A 22,267-nucleotide genomic window follows, 5' to 3' on the forward strand; every position below is an offset into this window, starting at 1 on the left:
GTACAGTGAGGACAAGCAGGGCTCTGTACAGTGAGGACAAGCAGGGCTCTGTACACTGAGGACAAGCAGGGCTCTGTACACTGAGGACAAGCAGGGCTCTATGCACTGAGGACAAGCAGGGCTCTGTACACTGAGGACAAACAGGGCTCTGTACAGTGAGGACAAACATGGCTCTATGCAGTGAGGACAAGCAGGGTTCTGTACACTGAGGCCAAGCATGACTCTGTATACCGAGGCTATATGACATACTCCCGGCTCACATAGCAGGCTAATTGATAGGCCAGGGGCTTGCACAGAGCCCTGCTTGTACGTCCTCACTTCCTGTATTTGGTCTATGCACAGAGACACACAGGCGATAGCTGCAGGGACAGATATACATATATACATATAACGGTATTATCTAAAAAAAAATTTAAATGTTTTTTGCAAATAACAAGTACACATTAAACCCTGTTATAGCCACACATGTAATACATTATTCTCAAATACTTACAGTACATGATGAATGTATAATTACATCATTATTTAGCAATACAAATTTGACTACGGTATATGTGTTTGAATAGGAGTTTCAAGGTTGCTGCACATCTTGGTAGATTTCTAATGTTTTTCACATTCCCCATTTATTGTGCGTAACAATAATTTATACACTGATTTGTATCATTTCACAGAATATGATAAAAATGATCAAGGAAATACTGAAAAAGATTAATAAAAGCTTCCACATTACTTCATAAAATATAAAAATCCACAGCATTTCAATACATAATGAATGGTAAAATAATTAGTACAGAACATTAATAATAAAGTTTGTTTTTATCTACTTTTAATATAACTAAAATTCTTGATAACGCTGAAACGTTAGGCTGGACAAAAAAACTGTAGTTTTAGGTCTGATCTAACCAGCATTGACCATTTTTGTGTACTACTGTTGGGTAGCTTCGGCTGTCCCGGCATCCTGGGAGTTGTAGTTTTGCAACAGCTGGAGGCACACTGTTTGGAAAACACTGTCCTGACCTGTTCAACTATGAGGTTAGAATGGTGGAGGCTGGGGTATGAGGGTTGGAATGTTACTGCATAAAGAATGTAATTGCTCCTATTCAGTATCAGTAGTTGTATACATCATTATAGATTGAGCTCCCTCTAGTGGTGACTGCAGACAGATAAACTTTAATAATTTAGAGGGTAAGCCCAAGAGTTAGCCTTTGGCTGTCTGGGTATACAGGGAATTGTTGTTATGCAACAGCTGGGGAACACTGTTCCAATCTGTTTCTATTTTCTGATTGTATTTGATTATTATAATTTTTTTTTGCCTTAACTGTTTTAAAAGCATTTATTGATATGCTTTACAGCAGGACCCATGGACCTTTGATGGCAATAGACAGGAGCTATCCCATTCAGTTAAATTGGGCATTCTCTGTGACCTTTTCCAAAGGATGAGAAGATTCTGATCTCTGCTTTGAATGGTGGTGAATCCAGTGTTATCTATATACTGGTTTAACCTTTCACTGTACTTCTGCCAGTACTTAGAAAAAAGGCATTATTGGGAAATAATCTATACAGAATCGGAAGCCTCAGCTTAGTTTTAAACCTAGTGGCCAGAAAGGAAACTGCAAGATTTCAAGATTATTATAAAATATAGATAGGAAAATGGAAAATTTGAAAAAAAAACATCACCAAAAATTCTTAACAAAAATGGTTAACATAAACAATGTGATCTAAACATTAGGTCATTTTTTGATAACACAGGTATCCCACTTTCATATAAGAGTAGTGATGAGCGGCAGGGGCCATATTCAAATTTGCGATATTTGTGTGAATATATGGACAAATATTTGTCCTATGTTCGCGAAATTCGCATATTCGCTATGTTCATTCCCCTTTTGTTCATGTGAAAATTCATAATGAAATTTGCATAGTGCGCATGCGCGATTATATTTTTTACCTAAAAGAAGGGAGGGATCATATTTGCATATACGAAATATTCACGCTTCTTTGGACCACAAGCTGGAAGCAGGGAGGGATGATCACTTTTTTTTACACAGTACACAGTATCATTGCCTCCAGCTCTCAAGATCCCTGGCAGGAATATACATGGCCGACTGCACACTGGCAAACACACGGGCATGCTGGGAGTTTTAGTTTAGCTACAACCGGAGGCACCCTGGTTGGGAATCACTGCTTTATGATGTCCTTATGTCCATGTGTTTGTTTTGTAAGATATCCTTGATGTTATTAATAGTAGTATAACTTACTACTTTATTTACTATGTTGTTTTACAGGTGGAAATTTACTTTTAACCTTTACATATTTACTTACGGAATACGGTATCTAAAAAAGGTAGGCACATGTCATTTTTTTTTATAGCCCAGAAATAACATGCATGTGAACATGAAGAGTTAATATTCATTGATTGGGAACCTGTCTCTTAGGGGAAGACACTTTGCGGGTCATTTACTAAGCTGCATATGGTCAAAGGTTGCATATTTATTCGCAGAAATTGCACTTTTTTTTTTTTTTTTTAAATAACATTTCTGCACAACAACGTGCAACATTTTGACTTGGCATGTCACTCATGCCAAGGGAGAGGGAAAGATGCAAAAAGGGGGCTGGACCTCCCATGGAGGGGGTACCTTCCTCACATGCAATGTTATGGTTGATTTGCAACACCAAACGTTGCAGAAATTCACGTCGTCCCACAGCTGGCTTAGATTTTTAGGAGGGTGCAAGAGCAACCATGGTGCCGCTGGATTTATGAAAACAGTGACAGAGAGAAATGTGTCAATCATCCATAAGTTAGGTGGAGGCATCGGGTGTATGCAATAACCCAGTGTTTTCCAACCAGCGTGCCTTCAATGTTGCAAAACTACAACTCTCAGCCGAAGTTGGGAGTTGTAGTTTTGCAACAGCTGGAGGAACACTGGTTGGGAAACATTGCAATAACCTGTTGTAATCACTTACTGTGGGGTTTTGCCTATTGCATCTCTATATACACTACTCTACGTCTATGAAGCTCGTCTCCATCATGTGACACAGAGGCAGGGAGAGTTTTTTTTTTTAAGTGACAAGTACATCTTAAAGGGAATCTGGTGGTCCTGTCAGTGAGATAGAGCCCACGTTGCTAATATGCAAATGAGCTCTTACACACAATGGAGGCGGGATCCGCATTGAGAGCATCCTTGCCTCTGTCCCCTCTTTTCCCCTAGTCCTGCCTTCATTCCATTGTGCGAAAGAGCTCATTTGCACATTAGCAATGGGGGCTCCATCTCTATTGAAGGGACCACCAATTGGGTTGAGTAAAAATTTGTTTTACGCGTGTTTACCCACACTATAACCCTGTGTATATAGGGTTTAGTTTGGGTCAGATTCCCTTTAATGTATAAAACAATGGCCCAGATTTATCAAACTGTGTGAGAGAAAAAGTGAAGTAACCAATCACCGCTCAGCTAATGAGCTCTGGTAAAGTGAAAGCTAAGCTGTGATTGGTTATTGTAGGAAAATCACTCCACTTTTTCTTTCACACAGTATGAAAAATGTTGGACAATGGGGGAGATTTATCAAAACTTGTGCAAAGAAAAAGTTACCCAGTTGCCCATAGCAACCAGATCGCTTCTTTCAATTTGCAGAGGCCATGTTGAAAATGAAAGAAGCGAGCTGATTGGTTGCTATGGGCAACTGAGCAACTTTTCTTTTGGACAGGTTTTGATAAATCTCCCCCAATGTGTTTATGTATTGTATAAGTATGGTGGCCAAAGGTTTTGAGACTGAAACCAATTTTAGTTTTCACAATGTTTTCTGCTTCGGTGTTTTTAGATCTTTTAGTCAGATGTTTTTATGGTTACTGTACAGTTATTAGCATTTCATCAGCTTTTCATCAGCTCCTGGAGGACATTAATGTGGTAGGATGAATGTGATGGTCGTGTGAGGATACATAGCTGGCAAGTGTCAAGTTCCTGATGCCAGATGTAGGGTTGTGAGTGTAGTGAGTGATGAATGATGAGGGCTGTAGTGTCACGTAACAGAATTTTGTGCAATCCTTTATTTTCATGAATGTTCCCACTAACTACCAGTTCAATAAAGCTGAAATCTGTACCAAGGCCCTGGGGAATAAATACCTCAAAAGCTTTATAGATAACATATTGTTCTTTACTTCAGAATAAAGTAACAAAACAGGTGAATAATACTTTGGTGCAGAATTGAGAATACAGTACTTGAGGTACATTTGGTGGTTCTGAAGTATCTGGTAACTTGTCCCTGTCACAGTCATTTGACAGACATGAGATTTGAGATGTTTGCTGGTTTTCTCTCTTTATGTTACATATAAGACACTACACTCTAGGATGAGACCTGACTTGGCTTGACTTGTGACTAAAAATTTACTAGACTTGTGCTTCTCCCGTGTAACATGTGCAGACTCCTTTTTGGCCTTGCTTGTTCCTCGCGATACTCAGGATACACTTTTCTAAAGAAATTTAGTTTAGGCTATGGACTGTACTTCTGTGCTAGCTACTGTCCAATATATGGGTACATGCTTCAGGGGGTCTTCACTGGGGTGTCTGCCCTGGAAAGATATGCATAGGTCCCCTCCCTTACTTACGTTTCCTTGGGTTACTATGAGACACCCCTATCTGTGAGGACATCCAGAAGGGTGTTACTCAGATGGTAGTCCGTGGCTCGGCTAGGCCGGTCCTCAGGATATCCATACCAAGTCTTTCCTTTGCAAAAGAGTCTGTTGGTTCTGCCTTTGTCTATTCTGCTACCACTTGTGGTGATGATGTAAGGGGACACGCTAGACAGCTTTGTTGTCTTGTGCTGAGATGCTGAAGGTTTGGGCAAAGTCCCACTGAAGGTGTGGGAGATGCAGGATGTTATGTTCTCTGACCAGAGCCTAACTTAAAGGGGTACTCTGCTAAAAATGTGGTGTTGGGGTGTGTGGTGCAGGGCAGATGTTGTTACCCTAGGGGCAGATGGCATTAACCCCTTGTATTCGTGACTCCAGGGCGTGGTTTAGCCTATAACCACCCGAAGGTATACCGCTGGATCCTGGGCTAGGCACGGGGGCAATAAAGACTCCGACGCCAAGTTACGGACAACGGTAGCTTTACTGAGGGTAGACAGTTGGTAAAGTCTATACAGTTCAGCCAGGGCCCAAGGAGGTGACCAGTGACACAGAGACCTTAAGGACTTGCTGGGACTTGTAGTAGGACTGGAAAATTAAATGCAGACCTCGCTGACTTGACAGATGACAGGGACTGACTTGACTTGACTCATAAAGCTGTGACTTTATCTTACTTGACTTGATGGTGGCTGCAGGACTTGACTTTGAGGTCTCCAACACTCTGGACACACACACTAGGCACGACTGCACTGGACCTCAGCAGGAAGCAAGAGCTAAGAGAGAAGCTCCACCCAGGGCTTATATGGGGGGAGACGAGCAGGGAGCCCATAGGTCACTCTTGGGATCCCCTGGTCACTGGTACCTCCTGGGTAACAATCACATGACATATCACATGGTATAACTCTTAAAGCAACATTACATTTTATAACACTTTACAAGGTAAAACATATTTACAATGGGGAAACAAGTGCTGGGGGCCTTGGGGACACTGAAGGAGGCTGCCTGACAGGACAGCAGGAGCACCAGGTAACACCTCCCGTACTGGGCTACCACAAAAACATCTTATCACCTATCTAAAGAATAGGGGATAAGATGTTAGATTGCGGGGATCCCGCCGCTGGGGACCCCCACAATCTAATCCCCGGCACCCCTGTCATTTGGTGCACGGAGCGAACTCTGCTCCGTGCCCAATGACTGGCGATGCCAGACGCCACGCCCCCTACCATAGACATGAATGGAGTGGGCATGGCGTGATGTCAAGAATGCAGAAGCTGGGTGTCATCACCACTGGGGACCCTCGTGATCTGACATCCCCATCCCAGTGTTTCCCAACCAGTGTGCCTCCAGCTGTTGCAAAACTACAACTCCCAGCATGCCCAGACAGCCGGGCATGCTGGGAGTTATAGTTTTGCAACAGCTGGAGGCACACTGGTTGGGAAACACTGCCCTTTCCTTTGGATAGGGGATAAGATGTTTTCAGCGGAGTACCTCCTTAACATATTCTTTACTAAAAACACTGCACCTCTTACAACTTCAAGCATGCCCTTCTGCAGAGCCACAGGTGGCAGACCACTGGTTTTAGGGCAACTAAACCACGGTTTTTAAGTGAATCGTAGACAAAAGAGGTCAAAATGGAAGCCAGCATGATAAAACATTGAATGCAAGAAAAGATCTGGAAGAACAAGTACAAGGCAGTAAATTACATTCCCTTAATAGAGGGAAAGTCAATTTAATAAAATAGTGCCAAGCGCACAGATGTGTTGTTATGTACGGCAACCAATCAGATATTACGCTTTATCCGTCTTGAGTATTGACAGCAATGTCCAAGACCGCGAGGAAAGTGAAAAGGTGTAGTTTGAAAAATCATTATTGTAATGACTGATAATGGCTAGTTTTACCAATGACTTCTCTTCAATCTAAAAGGAGCTGTCAGGAATAGCAAAAGTAGATGCAAAAGTATATAAAAAAGACAACTGCTGCCCCTAAACCATTGTTTCCCTACCAGTGTGCCTCCAGCTGTTGCAATACTACAACTCCCAGCATGCCCGGACAGCCGAAGGCTGTCCGGGCATGCTGGGAGTTGTAGTGTTGCACCAGCTGGAGGCATACTGGTTGGGAAACACTGATCTAGACATACAATAGTCATTATGAGCCGCAACTTTTCCATCACATTCAGCTAAAATCGTCCGTCTTAGGTGGGGACCTTTTGTCAAAGTGTTCCCTAATTTGCTATCATTTTTGGAAATAACCATGCTAAGTGCAGAAAGGCCGGGGCGACACAGTGACAGTAGTTTGGACTAAATTGCTGTAAATGGACAATTGCACAAATTGCAACATATGATTTTTACTACAATTTACAGCAATTTATTTAGATTTTTCGGTCCTCATGTAGAGTCAACCTAAATATGGACATGACATGCACTGCCTGTCATAACACCCCTTTAAATGGGCACTGTCAGAATTAAAAACTTTTTAGATGTTGTACATCCAAAACAAAATGTTTACCTTTCTTATATACTTTATAAGAAAATAATCTTCTTTTCATAGAAATCATGGCTTATTAAAAAATAGACCACTAGGGGTCCCCATACCATCCAGAACATACTAGTGTCCGGCTGCAACATCATCTTTGTCCCAGCTGCAGCACAGGCAGGGACAAAGGGGGGTATGTATGAAAGAGTAGCTCCCACAATCTTTATTGTTTTTCTGTCCCTGCCTATTGCCTATCCCCCTATCCCCCTCCCTGCCTTAATTTTTTTTTTACATATTATAAATGCCTTTTTGTCTGCCTGGTAGTGTGCTCACTGCCAGGCAGACTTCCCCAGCAGGTGCGACGTCACTGATGCCTGCTGGGGGGACTTTCGCCCTTAGTTCACCTATACAGGGCGCCTCCAGCTGTTTCAGCACTACAACTCTTAGCTTGCCCTGACATCTATTGGCTATCAGGGCATGCTGGGAGTTGTAGTGGTGAATCATGTGGAGGCACCCTGTGGTGAAAACAATAACTTTGTTATGGCCACGGCGCTTCCCCCGCAATGCCCCCCCCCCCCCCCGCAAAGCAATACATCAGAACTACAACATAGTAAAAAAAAAGTTCATGACAGTGCCCATTGAAGGATTTTACACAGTTTTTTTTTTTTACTATTTGTCGCAATTTTCTTTATATGTTACTTTTTGTGCCAAATGGTTTAGAACCTTATCACTGATTTAAGTTGTGATTTCAGTTGAAATCATGCTTTGGTGTGAAAATCGTCAATTGCGACAATTTGTTTTTGCGCAATTTTGGGCGCAATCATGCTCGTTTAGTTGCAAACTTACACCAAGAAAAAAATGACAGAGAAAGTAGCTACAACAATAGAAGGAAGAACATTCAAACACTGACCAACCAAAGTGTTTAACAAATGTTTGTTTACATAAAAATATTTTGTGTTTCCTCCAACAAATAATAATGTAGCAGTTACACAAAGACAATTTTTTTTTTTGTTTAACCCGATAACGACCATGGACAAGTATAGACGTCCAGGTTGGCGGGCGTTCCCCCACCTGGACGTCTATACTCGTCCATTATTCCCGTGGGTGCTGCCCAGTGCACCCACGAGATCGCGGCAGGGACTCGGCTGTATCACACAGCCGGGACCCTTCTGCACTGCCACGACCGAAGTAAACTTCGGTCCCGGCAGTTTTAACCCTTACAGCCGTGGTCGGAAGTGACCGCGGGCTGTAAGTGTTATGACAGAGGGAGGGAGCTCCCTCTGTCACTCCTGCAGCACCCCGCATCGCGATCGCGGGGTGCTGTGTGTGTCCGCGGCTGGCCGGGACCTGCCGCACTGCCGGGAGTGAAGTTCACTTCACTCCCGGCAGTTTAACCCTTACATCCGCGGTCAGAAGTGACCGCGCGCTGGAAGGAGTTCTGACAGAGGGAGGGGGCTCCCTCTGTCTCCTCTGCAGCACCCCGCAGCGCGATCGCGGGGTGCTGCTGCATACCTGGGCAGCCGGGGGTCCTAAAAAGTCCTGGGTATTGCCTGAAAGGACGTGCCAGAGGCACGTCCTAATATGCTGCCTGCTAGTGAAAACAGTGATAAAAAAATTCATAAAATAAAATAAAAGTGTTAAAAATAAATAAATAAATAAAATATAATATATATATATATATATATTATATATATATATATATATATATATATATATATATATTAAAAATACATTTATTTAATGAATCTAATTAAAAAAATGCATAATGTGTAGGATCGCATTGGCGGACATCCGCAGCATGTAATATGCTGCGGATGTCCCCATGTGATCCTACACATTATGCAGCAGTCACGGTAATGAGCTCCCTGCTGCGGCTGGGTAGCTTTGTGTGTCCACTCATAGCGGCGGATTTCCCGCCAGCAGTCATGAGCGGACACACTGAGCTACCCAGCCACAGCAGTGATGGATATATTCGCCAAGAGCGGGTGCTTATTCCCACAACATGGCGGATATATCCATCAGGAGCCTTAACTGTCACAGACAGACGCGTTATACTGCCAGCCGACCAAGGACCAATCAGAGTGGTCCCTGGTGCAGCCAATAACTAGTAGGGGTGCGGTATATAAATGGGGTCACTTGTGGGGGTGGGGGTACTGTTCTGCCCTGAAAGCCAAATGGCGCTCCTCTCCTTCTGAGTCCTACCACGCGGCCAAGGAACCATATATGGCCAAAGCGGGGGTATTTCCGAACATGGGACAAGCAGCTAAATAATATATAGGGTGCATTTCTTTCAATATCAGAAGTGATGTACAAAAAATATGCCCCCCAAATGATGCATTTGTGAAAAATTGCAAATTTCGAATTTTTAACACTGACTTTGTAATAATTCCTGCCAAAAAACTATGGTGTTAAAATACTCACTGTACCCCCTAGCGAATACCTTGAGGGGTCTAGTTTTTAAAATGGGGTCATTTGGGGGGGGGTGTTCCTATGTTCTACTACCTTTTAATTTCTGCAAACCTTGCAAAGCACACAAAAAAAGATGTACTTTTCAAATTTTCTAAATTTCAAGTGAAATTGTTAGGCTTCTAACGAATTTAAAATGTTAATTAAAAACAAAAAAATGGTGTCACAATAAAGTAGACATCTGAAAGTATAAGTTTCATAAACTATTTGGTCAGTAAGTATAAATATATGCAACCAATTAGTGTTAAAATAGCAAAAAATCGTAATTTTTTGCAAAAATTTCATGATTTTTTGCATTGTAAAAAAAAACTACAAGTGATATCGGCTTACTTTTACTATGTACATGAAGGACAACTTGTGACAAAAAAACAATGTCAGAATTATCGTGATTGGCAAAACATTACCAGAGTTATTCTCTAATAAAGACAGACATCCCCGATTTGAAAAAACAGGCCTGGTCTTTCAGGGGCGTACAGGTTTATTTGTATTGGTCCTTAAGGGGTTAAATAAAATGTTTTACACAATAATGTATTTATATTTTTTTGTAATATGCTTTAGAATTTTTGTTTAAATTTTTTTAATAAAAAATCACAGTTATGTGACATAACAGATTTTTGTATAAAAATTTTTAAACATACAAAAAGGACCTAGCTGTGTAAGATTTACCTTTGTGAACCTGGCAAAATTCAAAGGTCACATTTAACACTTTTCAGCTGCTGCCACACAGCCAGAAATTTTTGCCTGGAATTCTGGGGCAGGAGTCTGCACCTTTTGTAGGGCTGCATTTGTGCCAAAATTACAAACTTGCGTGCGACAATTGATAATTTTGGCGCAACTACGCTCCATTTGACACAAAAATAAAATACATAAAATCACACATTGCAACACCATTATTGAAACCCAGAGTCCAGGATGTGAGGGTGGGACTAGCACTCTTCTGTGCTCACTCCTGTCCTATTAGACTTCAGCACGAAAACAGAGAGGAGGGGGTTACAGAGCAGCCGTGATTAGATAAAGAGACCCAGCACAGCAGACTCAGGAAGGAAGTGAATGCATAGAGAGTGAAGGCGGGCTCAGTGCTTGCCTCTGATACAGCACTTCCTGAGCATTGGATTTCAGAATGAGTGAGAAGCAGAACAGAGGGATTTGTGAGCCAAATAGAGAAGCTAGGAGCATAAAAAAAGAAGTGCAAATAGTCTGCATTACCTAGTGAGTAACACGTAGAAGCATTAATCTTTTCTGTGACATGACAGATTTGTTTAAAGATTTTTAAAAGCTAATACTTGCGTTTACATGAAAATTCTCGGGTAAAGGTTACACAAGCTTGGTAAAAAAATTGTGATTTTCTATTCTGTTTTACAATGTTAAATATTGCATTTTAAACTTGAGTTTGCAAAATACTACTATATTTATTTTCGAACTATATTTGGGGTATAAATGGGTTCTTCTGGTGTGGCTTACTTTGAATTGAAGGCATATTGGCTTTGTTGCTTTTCGGTACTATCGTACGGCAAATGTTCAAAACTGCAGTAAAAATGGTACGTTTTACAGCGATTTGCATAACCGCGGGAAATTTCCAAAAATTATGTACAATATTATATTGGGGAACTTTTCTGTGAGATGTTTCTGTTGTTTACAAGTGTAAGGCACATTGTGTAAACTCACTTTCTTAAGGTATTTTCATTTTTCAACTTGCAGTGGTGGAGTATTTATAAACTGCGGATGTCGCACAAAATGCCGCAACCCCCCTCCCCACAAAACACTGCAAATTAACACCAGCCAAGACCTGTCTTTTAAAACTGTCTTTGAAAATCACTTTTTTTATTCTTTTTTTTTTACTCTTTATTTTAATTTCAATATATTCAACATATACCACATGCACAACATATATGCAAACATATACCAAAATTTGGAGTAAAAAAAACAGACTTTGGTTGCACAAACAAGCAATTAACATCACCCACGAAATTAAACAGTTAAATATCCCTAATTGCCCATGGGGGGGGGGGGGGGTAGTTATGGGGCTTGGGGGGAGGTGAATAACTTGTCAATAACTACCGTTTGGGGGAAAATCACTTTTAAAAGTTGCACAAAAAGTAACTGTGACTTTGGGGGAGATTTATCAAAACCTGAGCAGAGGAAAAGTTGCTGAGTTGCCCATAGCAACCAATCAGATTGCTTCTTTCATTTTGCAGAAGCCTTGTCAAAAATATAAGAAGAGATCTGATTGGTTGCTATGGGCAACTCAGCAACTTTTCCTCTGCTCAGGTTTTGATAAATCTCCCCCATTATGTGTAGAAAAGTTGCAGGAAAGAGGGTGATTCATACAAAATGGTGTTCTGAAGTGATCTGAAAGGACTTGCAACTTTTTTGGACTCATGTAAATAAAATACAAAACAAAAAAATTACTAAAAAAAATACCCCTACCCCTTTTTTTTTTCGGCCATGTGAAAATCTCTCACATATTTTTTATTACAACCTCCATTGTTTTAAAGGGGTACTCCAGTGGAATTTTTTTATTTTTTATTAACTGGTGCCAGAAAGTTAAGCAGATCTGTAAATTACTTTATTTAGCCCCTTAAGGACCGGGGTTTTTTCCGTTTTTGCACTTTCGTTTTTTGCTCCTTGCCTTTAAAAAATCATAACTCTTTCAATTTTGCACCTAAAAATCCATATGATGGCTTATTTTTTGCGCCACCAATTCTATTTTGTAATGACGTCAGTCATTGTGCCCAAAAATCTACGGTGAAATGGAATAAAAAAATCATTGTGCGACAAAATTGAAAAAAAAAACAGCCATTTTGTAACTTTTGGGGGCTTCCGTTTCTACGTAGTAAATTATTCGGTAAAAATGACACCTTATCTTTATTCTGTAGGTCCATACGATTAAAATGATCCCCTACTTGTATAGGTTTGATTTTGTCGGACTTCTGGAAAAAATCATAACTACATGCAGGAAAATGAATACGTTTAAAATTGTCATATATGTTTTTTTTTATTTTTATTTACACTGGGTTTTTTATGGGAAAAGGGGGGTGATTCAAACTTTTAATAGGGGAGGGGTTAAATGATTTTTATTCACTTTTTTTCTTTCAGTTTTTTTTTTCTCATAAAAAAACAGTGATCAATGATTCTGCCGCTTGACTGCTCATGCCTGGATCTCAGTCACTGAGCAGTCATTCGGCAATCGGACAGCGAGGAGGCAGGTAGGGATCCTCCAGCTGTCCTGTAAGCTGTTCGGGATGCCGTGATTTTGCCGCGGCTATCCCGAGCAGCCCACTGAGCTAACCGGCAGTTTTTACATTCACTTTTAGTCGCGTGGCTCAGCTTTGAGCGCGCGGCTAAAGGGTTAATAGCGCGCGGCACCGCGATCAGCTATTAGCGGCGGGTCTCGGCTTCACTATGACGCCGGGCCCGCCGTGATATGATGCGGGGTCACTGTGGGACCCCGCGTTATATCACGGGAGCGGGACCAAGGACGTACTCATACGTCCTTGGTCCTTAAGGGGTTAAAAATCCTTATCCTTCCAGTACTTACCAGCTGCTGTGTGCTCCAGAAGAAGTTCTTTTCTTTTTGAATTTCTTGTCTGTCTGACCACAGTGCTCTCTGATGACACCTCTGTCCATGTCAGGAATTGTCCAGAGCAGGATAGGTTTGCTAGGAGGATTTGCTCCTGCTCTGGACAGTTCCTGACATGGACAGAGGTGTCAGCAGAGAGCACTGGGGTCAGACAGAAAAGTACTAGACAACTTCCTGTGTAGCATACAGCAGCTAAGTACTGGAAGGATTAAGATTTGTAAATACTAGTGATTTACAAATCTGTTTAACTTTTTGACACCAGTTGATAAAAAAAAAAAAGCTCGGAACAGGATTCTATCCTAGGAGATCCAGGATCCAGCAAGGTCCAACAGGACTGATACAAAGGCATAATGTGAACACGGACTATGAATTACAAAACTCAGACAAAACAGAATACAATCTGAACACGGGTCTAAACAAGGAACACAAAATATATGCAAAGCAAGAATACTAAAACCCGACAAGGTACTAAACAAAGCAGCTAAAATCCAGATATCAATAACATAGACAGGACAAATAACCATGGTTAAACTCAGGAAATAAGCTCAGACAGACAAAGAGGCATAAAGAAGCATGGTCAGAGTAACAGGTGAAATTACCAGCCCAGAGCAGCACCTGAAGAAGAGGCCTTATATACCCTCCCAGTCCTGAAGGGCTTGAAGCATCAACTCTCACAATAACAGAAAGAAGTTAAACGGGTTATCCAGGAAAAAAACCTTTATTTTATATATCAACTGGCTCCAGAAAGTTAAACAGATTTGTAAATTACTTCTATTAAAACATCTTAATCCCTTCAGTACTTATGAGCTGGTGTAGTTGAGTTGTTCTTTTCTGTCTAAGTGCTCTCTGATGACACCTGTCTCGGGAACTGTCCAGAGTAGAAGCAAATCCCCATAGCAAACCTCTTCTACTCTGTACAGTTCCCGAGACAAGCAGAGAAGTCAGCAGAGAGCACTGTTGCCAGACAGAAAATAACAACTCAACTTCAGCAGCTGATAACTATTGGAAGGATTAAGATTTGTTTAATTGAAGTAATTTACAAATCTGTTTAACTTTCTGGAGCCAGCTGATATATAAAAAAAAAAAAAAAAGTTCTTTCCTGGAATACCCCTTTAACACAGAAACTGTTCACATAACAATAAGCAAGTCTGAACAGGACCCAAAGCAGAAAATACCAAAAGACAAATAAATGGATGTTACAAGAAGTTTAAGAGCAAGTAAATAGAAAAGTGTCTTAAGGAACATTATATTAAAAGTTTAGTTTGGTGACAGATACTCTTTAAAATAAATCTGTCACCAGTGTCACTTGCACTAACCTGTCGACACCGTCAGGTTGTGCAGGTGACAATGGTACTTACCTTATCCCGTTCCGGGGTGGGGATCTCCTGTAATATTCTCTATAGTATCTTCGCTCAGGGCACCAGGCTTGGGGCACGGGCGGAGCTTATTGACGTCACCACTGCTGCTCCCTGCTGGGTCCCGCTGCTAGAGAACAGCAGCGGTGACGTCAATAAGCTCCGCCCATGCCCCAAGCCGGAGCAAAGATACTGGAGAAGATTACAGAAGATCCCCTTCAAGGAACGGGACAAGGTAAGTACTGTTGTTGCCGGTACCAACAGGTTAGTGCAGGTCAGTGCAGGTGACACTGGTGACAGATTACCTTTTAAATATCCATAACATTTTTCCCAGATTCAGTGATGAAATTAATGGCAAATATCCCAAACAGTAATATGCAAACAGTAGAGAAAAAATGTTTTTTGCACTCACCATAGAAATGACTCTTCTTCTTAAATTTCACCGGCTACCGGCATGGAAAGGAGGATGAACTGCGAGAAGACCGCAAAACAAGGCTTGTTGCCGTCACGCTGCTCAGCTTCAAAACAGAGGAAGTGGGAAGACCGCGAAACAAGGCTTGTTGCCGTCACTCCACTAGGCTTCGGCTGTGCGGTTCATTCTCCTTTCCATGCCGGTAGCCGGTGAAATATAAGAAGAAGAGTCATTTCTATGGTGAGTTCAAAAACCATTTTTTCTCTACTGTTTGCATATTTTTGGACCTTATACACTCTAGTTTTATGCACACCATAGCCTCCACCCTGATTATCATTGTTTTCCATATGGCAACTTTATTTTTATGTTGTGCTCAGCAGTGGTGCCACCCCGTCTTTCCTCTATCCTGAAAAGCAAACTATCAGGAACCGGGGACACATAATAGATATGAGGAAGAAATATAAGAGACTCACATGTCCTGTAGGTACGCAACATATGTTATGGATCCACTGTGGTGCAGGTTCAACTCCCCACGGTCTGTTCCTTTTATCATTGTGGTATATTAATGCATCTGACCTCTCTCTATCAAACTCTCTCTCCCTAAGGGCGCCCTTATCCCTATGTTTCAGTGATAAAACACTGCTGCTTGGTATGTCTAAATTAATTTCGATAAATATTTCCTATGTCATTGGACATGTCAGATAAGTCAGTCAATTATGTATCGGAACCAACTAGTCTATCTCTTATTCCTTTTCTCCTCCCACGTCTCGCCGTGTTTCTATGTTATCACGAATGCTTCATGAGGAGACACATTTATTACAGGGTAGGTAGCTAATATATGGGTATAAATAATATATTAAGTACAGTCAGTACAGTAATATCCAACCCTGCACTGGGTCCTTCAATCATGGAATCATTTGCTACAAATTCCTCTCCCACTCCTTTTGATAAGTAAATGAAGTTTAATTTGGATAAATATAATGTTATAGGTACAAAAAAAAAACCTGCAGCATCATATGGGGGGAGGGGGGTGTTAAAGTGGGAGAGTCACTGTAGAGAAGGATCTGGGTGACTTGTAGATCATAGACTACCGAATAGCACAATGTCAGGCAGCTGCTTCTACGGCCAGCAGGATATTGGGGGAGATTTATCAAAACCTGTCCAGAGGAAAAGTTGCTGAGTTGCCCATAGCAACCAATCAGATCGCTTCTTCCATTTTGCAGAGGCCTTGTTAAAAATGAAAGAAGCCATCTGATTGGTTGCTATGGGCAACTCAGCAACTTTTCCTCTGGACAGGTTTTGATGAATCTCCCCCATTGTCTTGTATCAAAAGAGACATGGTCTCGAGGGATACGGCCTCACCTGGAATATGCTGTTCAGTTTTGGGCACGGGTTCATAAAAGGGACATCCGGGAACTGAAAAGGGTACAGAGACGACAACAAATTACATTTGTTTAGTCTTGAGGAGAGATGTTTAAGAGGGGATGTAATCAACTTATTTAAGTACAGTGATCCCTCAACTTACAATGGCCTCAACATACACTAGTTTCAACATACAATGGTCTTTTCTGGACCATTGTAACTTGAAACCAGACTCAACATTCAATACTATGGAATCTGCAAAACGTGTCAATGGCTGGAAGAACCGACCAATCAGAATGGATATTTCACTGGTAAAACCCGTGTATTCCTAAAGTGCATGTACTGACTGGTGTCTGGTAGTGCCCCCTACAGTACAGGGAGATATTACATGTTCTGTACTCGTTACCTGTGCCAGGGTTAGCGTTATTCTTTTGGGCATCAGGTGAGGGCGGCTCCTTTTTCCTTTTTTTAGGACACTGTGTGTTCTGTACAGGACCCTGAAGAAGCTCCTGTCCTCTACATAGACCAGTGTTTTCCAAGCAGGGTGCCCCCAGCTGTTGCAAAACTACAACTCCCAGCATGCCCGGACAGCCTTTGGCTGTCCGGGCATGCTGGGAGTTGTAGTTTTACAACCGTTGGAGGCTCCCTGCTTGGGAAACACTGACATAGACAGTGATTACAGCTCCCAGCAGATCTTTCTTACTTTTATATGTAAGGATTTGCTTTATCTCTATTAGTTATCTACTTATTTATCTTTAATCCTCACTTTTTCCTATTTTTTTATGACATTTTGAGGCTTCAGAACCAATTACCAGGTTTCCATAGAGTTATGGTCTCAACATACAATGGTTTCAACATACAATGGTCGTCCTGGAACCAATTAAAATTGTAACTTGAGGGGCCACTGTATATATATGGTAAATACAAAAAAACATGGGGAGACACTGTTCCAGGTAAAAACCCCTCAAAACACAAGGAGTACTCCCTAGCTCTAAAGAAAAAAAGGTTTTAGTCTCCAGGTGTGACACATCAGGAACTTGTCACAGCAGGAATGGTTGTAGGTAGAGATGAGCGAACTTACAGTAAATTCGATTCGTCACGAACTTCTCGGCTCGGCAGTCGATGACTTTTCCTGCATAAATTAGTTCAGCTTTCCGGTGCTCCCGTGGGCTGGAAAAGGTGGATACAGTCCTAGGAGACTCTTTCCTAGGACTGTATCCACCTTTTCCAGCCCACCGGAGAACCTGAAGGCTGAACTAATTTATGCAGGATAAGTCATCAACTGCCGAGCCGAGAAGTTCGTGACGAATCGAATTTACTGTAAGTTCGCTCATCTCTAGTTGTAGGCTTAAAATCAGGGTTAGATACATTCCTGAGAATATTATGGGAGTGTATATATTATTACGAGTTTTGAGGAACAATTTAGATTAATATTTTTAGTCAGGTTTTCCAAGGACAGTATCATGGCTATGATAGATCCTCAACAACTTTTTCATTCTATCCTTTTCATCCCGTTCATTTTTTTTCTGGGAAAAAAATGCTTGTAATTGGGTTTGACTGTAGATTTTGCCTTTAGATAATAACCTAATTGTATATTACAATTTTGGGCTAAAGATGCTGTGAAGTGCGGCAAACCGTGCATTGTAATAGGGCTGTTTATCCGTTTTATTGGTCTTTCTTCAGATATAAAAAGTTGCCTAGCAACTATTTCTCGCCTAAGATTTTTTAAAAGGATTTGGAGGCATACGAAAATACTTTATCAATGCAGGCGCTTTGCATTCTTATTTATCAAGTCCATACACACCATGGAGGCAGCGCCACTATTTATGCTGACTTAAAAAAAAATAAATAAATAAAAAAAAAAATCAATATTCGCCAAAGCGTGCACTACCTGAGTGCTTCTCCTAGGGAATGTCTTTTTTGTTAGTGAAGTGTTCAGCGGCTTATTTCCGTGCTATGGAATTAATTTATCTCTGTTATACCGTCTGCTGCAACTCTGTGGGGAACGGCTGTAGGCAAAATACCGATTAGCCGTTTCTTTTGCGCTAGGTGAGAATTACATTTTCTGTTAGAGGTGGTGAAGTTCTTTAGCTGTAATAAATGGAAATGATTATTTTTTGTGTGCCTTTTTACACAGCCATTTGTATGACACTAGGAAAAATACATCTTGCTTTATATCTTGGCCAGACACTTGAGTGTTATAAATGGGTTGTCCGGCTGTAGAAAAAAATTGAGATGCACCTTGACTAATTACAAATAAGGGTGATACATGTTAGACCAGTGTTTTACAACCAGGGTGACTCCAGCTGTTGCAAAACTACAACTCCCTGAATGCTTTGGAGTTGTAGTTTGGCAACAGCTGGAGGCCCCCTGGTTGGGAAACACTGTGTTAGACCGCTGGGTGGCCCCACTGATCACTAGATTGGGGGTCTCCCCCAGCCCTTGCTCCTTCTCATCAGAACAAGCATTACGCATATTACGAATAGCAGGGATCATTCTGCAATTTTGTCTTCTTCTGTTTATTAAATTATTATAATTTTTTTTTTTTTTTTTGGGGGGGGGGGGGGGGGGATTACTATGCAAGGGACATGTTAAAAGTAGTAGTTTTCATTAATTCGCACCAGAGCTCTGGCCCTTGTTACTGCACATGCGCCGGTCCTTGGCTACACCCAGAAGTCGGGAGTAGCGAGGCTTCAGCGAAAGGGTGAAAGGTTTAGGCGCGTGCGTTCTGCAGACAGAGCGCTGCGCTCACGGGGCATGAGACTCCACATCACTAAGACGTGGAGTTGAAGGCAATTATTATGCTAATTAAGGGGGCGAACTTAGGAGCATCAGAGGCGGGCAACTGGCGGGGCCCCGCCTTGAAGCGCGATGCAGGGGCCAAAAAATGGAACTTTGCTGGCACATAATTCAGCGGCAATTGGAGGAAGAAAAGTAAGTGACACCTCATTGGATTCCTGTTCACCCACTCTATAACCCAGTGTATTGGGTTTAGTGTGGGTGAACTTGGTGATGGTTTTCCTTTAACTGTTCAAATACTGCTGACAGTGGATTTTAAGCACTATTGGTGGGTGTCATTAGTAGTTCAGCGGCAGCCGGTCAGTTGTCATGGCAGCCCAAGGCCTTTACTAGGCCTTATGGCTACCATGACTAAGCTACAGTTACCGCCATAGCAATTGTGCAAACTATTAAACTAGACCATTACTGATCCCACACGGTCTGAACGGTCTTAACTATTAAAATACAACATTATTGATCCCGCAGGGTAAACAGCTTAAACTGAGAAAAATAAAAAATAAATTACATTTATATATTTTTTTGGACACATTAAATAGAAAAAAAAAAAAGCGATCAAGCCATCTACACTAAAATGGTACCAATAAAAAGTTCAGGTTATGTTGCAGGAAATGAGTCCATACCCAGCTCCGTAGATTTAAAGCATTTTTCTAGGTTTTACATTTTTAATAGAAAAACATAGCAAACACAAACTGGGTATTGTTGTAATTGTACTGACCTGTACACCCCCCCCCCCCCCCCTCACCCTGCTGTTTCCTATAATAGTTTCCAAAGGATGTGGCTATAGTTGCATAATATGGCACTGGTAAATAATGCTGCCAAATCATCATGGGAGATGTAGTCCAAAGCATCAGCTCTGCTGAAGGTTGCCTATGCCTCCTATTGCAGCTGTCCCGCCATACACTCTTGTAGGCTGCAGGCACATTACGCCCAGGTCCGGACTGGCCTACCGGGATACCGGGAAAATTCCAGGTGGGCCGCGGCCCTGGGGCCACTTTGAGATGTGGCTGCACATTTTTTTTTCCTTCAGCGGCCGCTAGGGCTGGATCATTGGTGCTCATGGAGCGCCTGATCTGGGCCCTGTGCCCGCAGGGGGCCCCCATCACATTAGGGACATCCCTGTGTCCCAAAAAATCTTTTACTTTCACTTTAAAAATGCAGGGGCCGCCGGGAAGTAGCGCACGCAGGGATGTCACTGATGTCCCGTGCGTGCGCCCAGAACGGAGCAGTGAGGAGGACGTGCGCGCATGGTATGTAAGCGACCAGCGGGCAGCGGCACGTCATCTTCAGTATTCCGACCACTGCTCCGGGATCATGATCATAGGCTATGGCCCATAGCAGTATATCGTGACCCTGGAGCGGCAGTCGGAATACTGAAGTGGGGCAGTAAACAGGCATACAGCCTCCAGCCATACACTGTATATGGCTGAAGGCTGTATGTCTGTGGGGGGAACATACTGCACCTAATGTGGGGGAGCTATACTGCACCTAATGTGGGGGAACTGTACTGCACCAAATGTGGGGGAACTATACTCCACCTAATGTGGGGGAACTATACTGCACCTAATGTGGGGGAGATATACTGCACCTAATGTGGGGGAACTATACTGCACCTAATGTGGGGGACTATACTGCACCTAATGTGGGGAACTATACTGCAACTAATGTGGGGAACTATACTGCACATAATGTGGGGAACTATATGGCACCTAATGTGGGGGAGCTATACTGCACCTATTGTGGGGAACTATACTGCACCTAATGTGGGGGGAACTATACTGCACCTAATGTGGGGGGAACTATACTGCACCTAATGTGGGGGGAACTATACTGCACCTAATGTGGAGAACTATAGTGCACCTAATGTGGGGGGAACTACACTGCACGTAATGTGGGGGAGCTATACTGCACCTAATGTGGGAGAACTATACTGCACCTAATGTGGGGGAGCTATACTGCACCTAATGTGGGGAACTATACTGCACCTAATGTGGAGAACTATACTGCACCTAATGTGGGGGAACTATACTGCACCTAATGTGGAGAACTATGCTGCACCTGATGTGGGGGGAACTATACTGCACCTAATGTGGGGGGAACTATACTGCACCTAATGTGGAGAACTATACTGCACCTAATGTGGGGGGAACTATACTGCACCTAATGTGGGGGGAACTATACTGCACCTAATGTGGAGAACTATAGTGCACCTAATGTGGGAAACTATGCTATACTATACCTAACTATACTGTGACATATATGTGTACATATATGGAAATATATATATATATATATATATATATATATATATATATGTATATATAAATATATACATATATATATATATATATACATACACATATATGTCACAGTATAGTTAGGTATAGTATAGTATAGTTCCCCACATTAGGTGCAGTATAGTAATAGGAACACAGACTAAATAGATAAGGATGAGAAAAAGGGGGAGGGAGGGGGGAGCAGGGGAGAGACTGGTAATTAAGCAGGACTGCTGGGAGTTGTAGGTTTGCAACATCTGGAGGTCCGCAGGTTGGAGACCACTGCTTTAGTGCTTACCTTTCCTGAGCCTGTGTGGCCATGTCCAATGCTGGCTCAACGGAGGGTGAAGGTTCCTCAGAGACAACTATGTCGCAGGATAGTATTGCGCAGCCCTGGAGGCGTCGATGCTTTCACAAAAAAAAAATGTATTTTGAGGCCTTTACATTTTCTGACATTGCTAAGTGTGTTTTCCATGTGCAAAATTTCTTGGCGGGGATTTGCTTTAAAAAAAAAACAGGATTTGCACCAAAATTGCGCGAAAGATCGATTGGCGCAAATGATGAATTACTGACTAAAGTTAAAATCACACACAGGACCGTGTGATTTTGAGAAAGTTGTAAAAATGACAGTAGAGAAGATGCGCCAAACAAAAAGACACTGCGCCAAAGTATTGCGCCAAAGTTACGTAAAAAGAAACACATAAATCCTTTGATAAATACCCCCCATTTTATTTATTTCCCCTCATTGTAGCCCTTTCAGTCCATCGCTGATTGGGAAATAACTGTGCTGGAGAATTCAAGTAGAGCAAAAAAAGTTAAGAATGACAAAGTAATATGAACTTAGTTACTATTCCAGTGCTTCTTGTAAATATAGTTAGACCTCCTGGGAAAGCAGCCAGTCTGTGCTAACACACTACAATTCCTGTCAAG

At 42.0% G+C, this 22,267-nt stretch overlaps 1 protein-coding gene across 1 annotated transcript in view; it reads left to right on the top strand.

Annotated features, from left to right (window-relative positions):
- CERS6 (ceramide synthase 6) overlaps positions 1-22,267 on the top strand; it is a 226,173-nt gene that overhangs the window by 95,461 nt on the left and 108,445 nt on the right. Inside the window, exon 4 of the mRNA XM_056533718.1 lies at positions 2,283-2,340. Within this exon, the coding sequence (XP_056389693.1) occupies positions 2,283-2,340 (58 nt within the window). The remainder of the gene's footprint in view (positions 1-2,282; positions 2,341-22,267) is intronic.

Source organism: Hyla sarda, chromosome 8, assembly GCF_029499605.1.
Source record: "Hyla sarda isolate aHylSar1 chromosome 8, aHylSar1.hap1, whole genome shotgun sequence".
NCBI classification, from domain to species: domain Eukaryota; kingdom Metazoa; phylum Chordata; class Amphibia; order Anura; family Hylidae; genus Hyla; species Hyla sarda.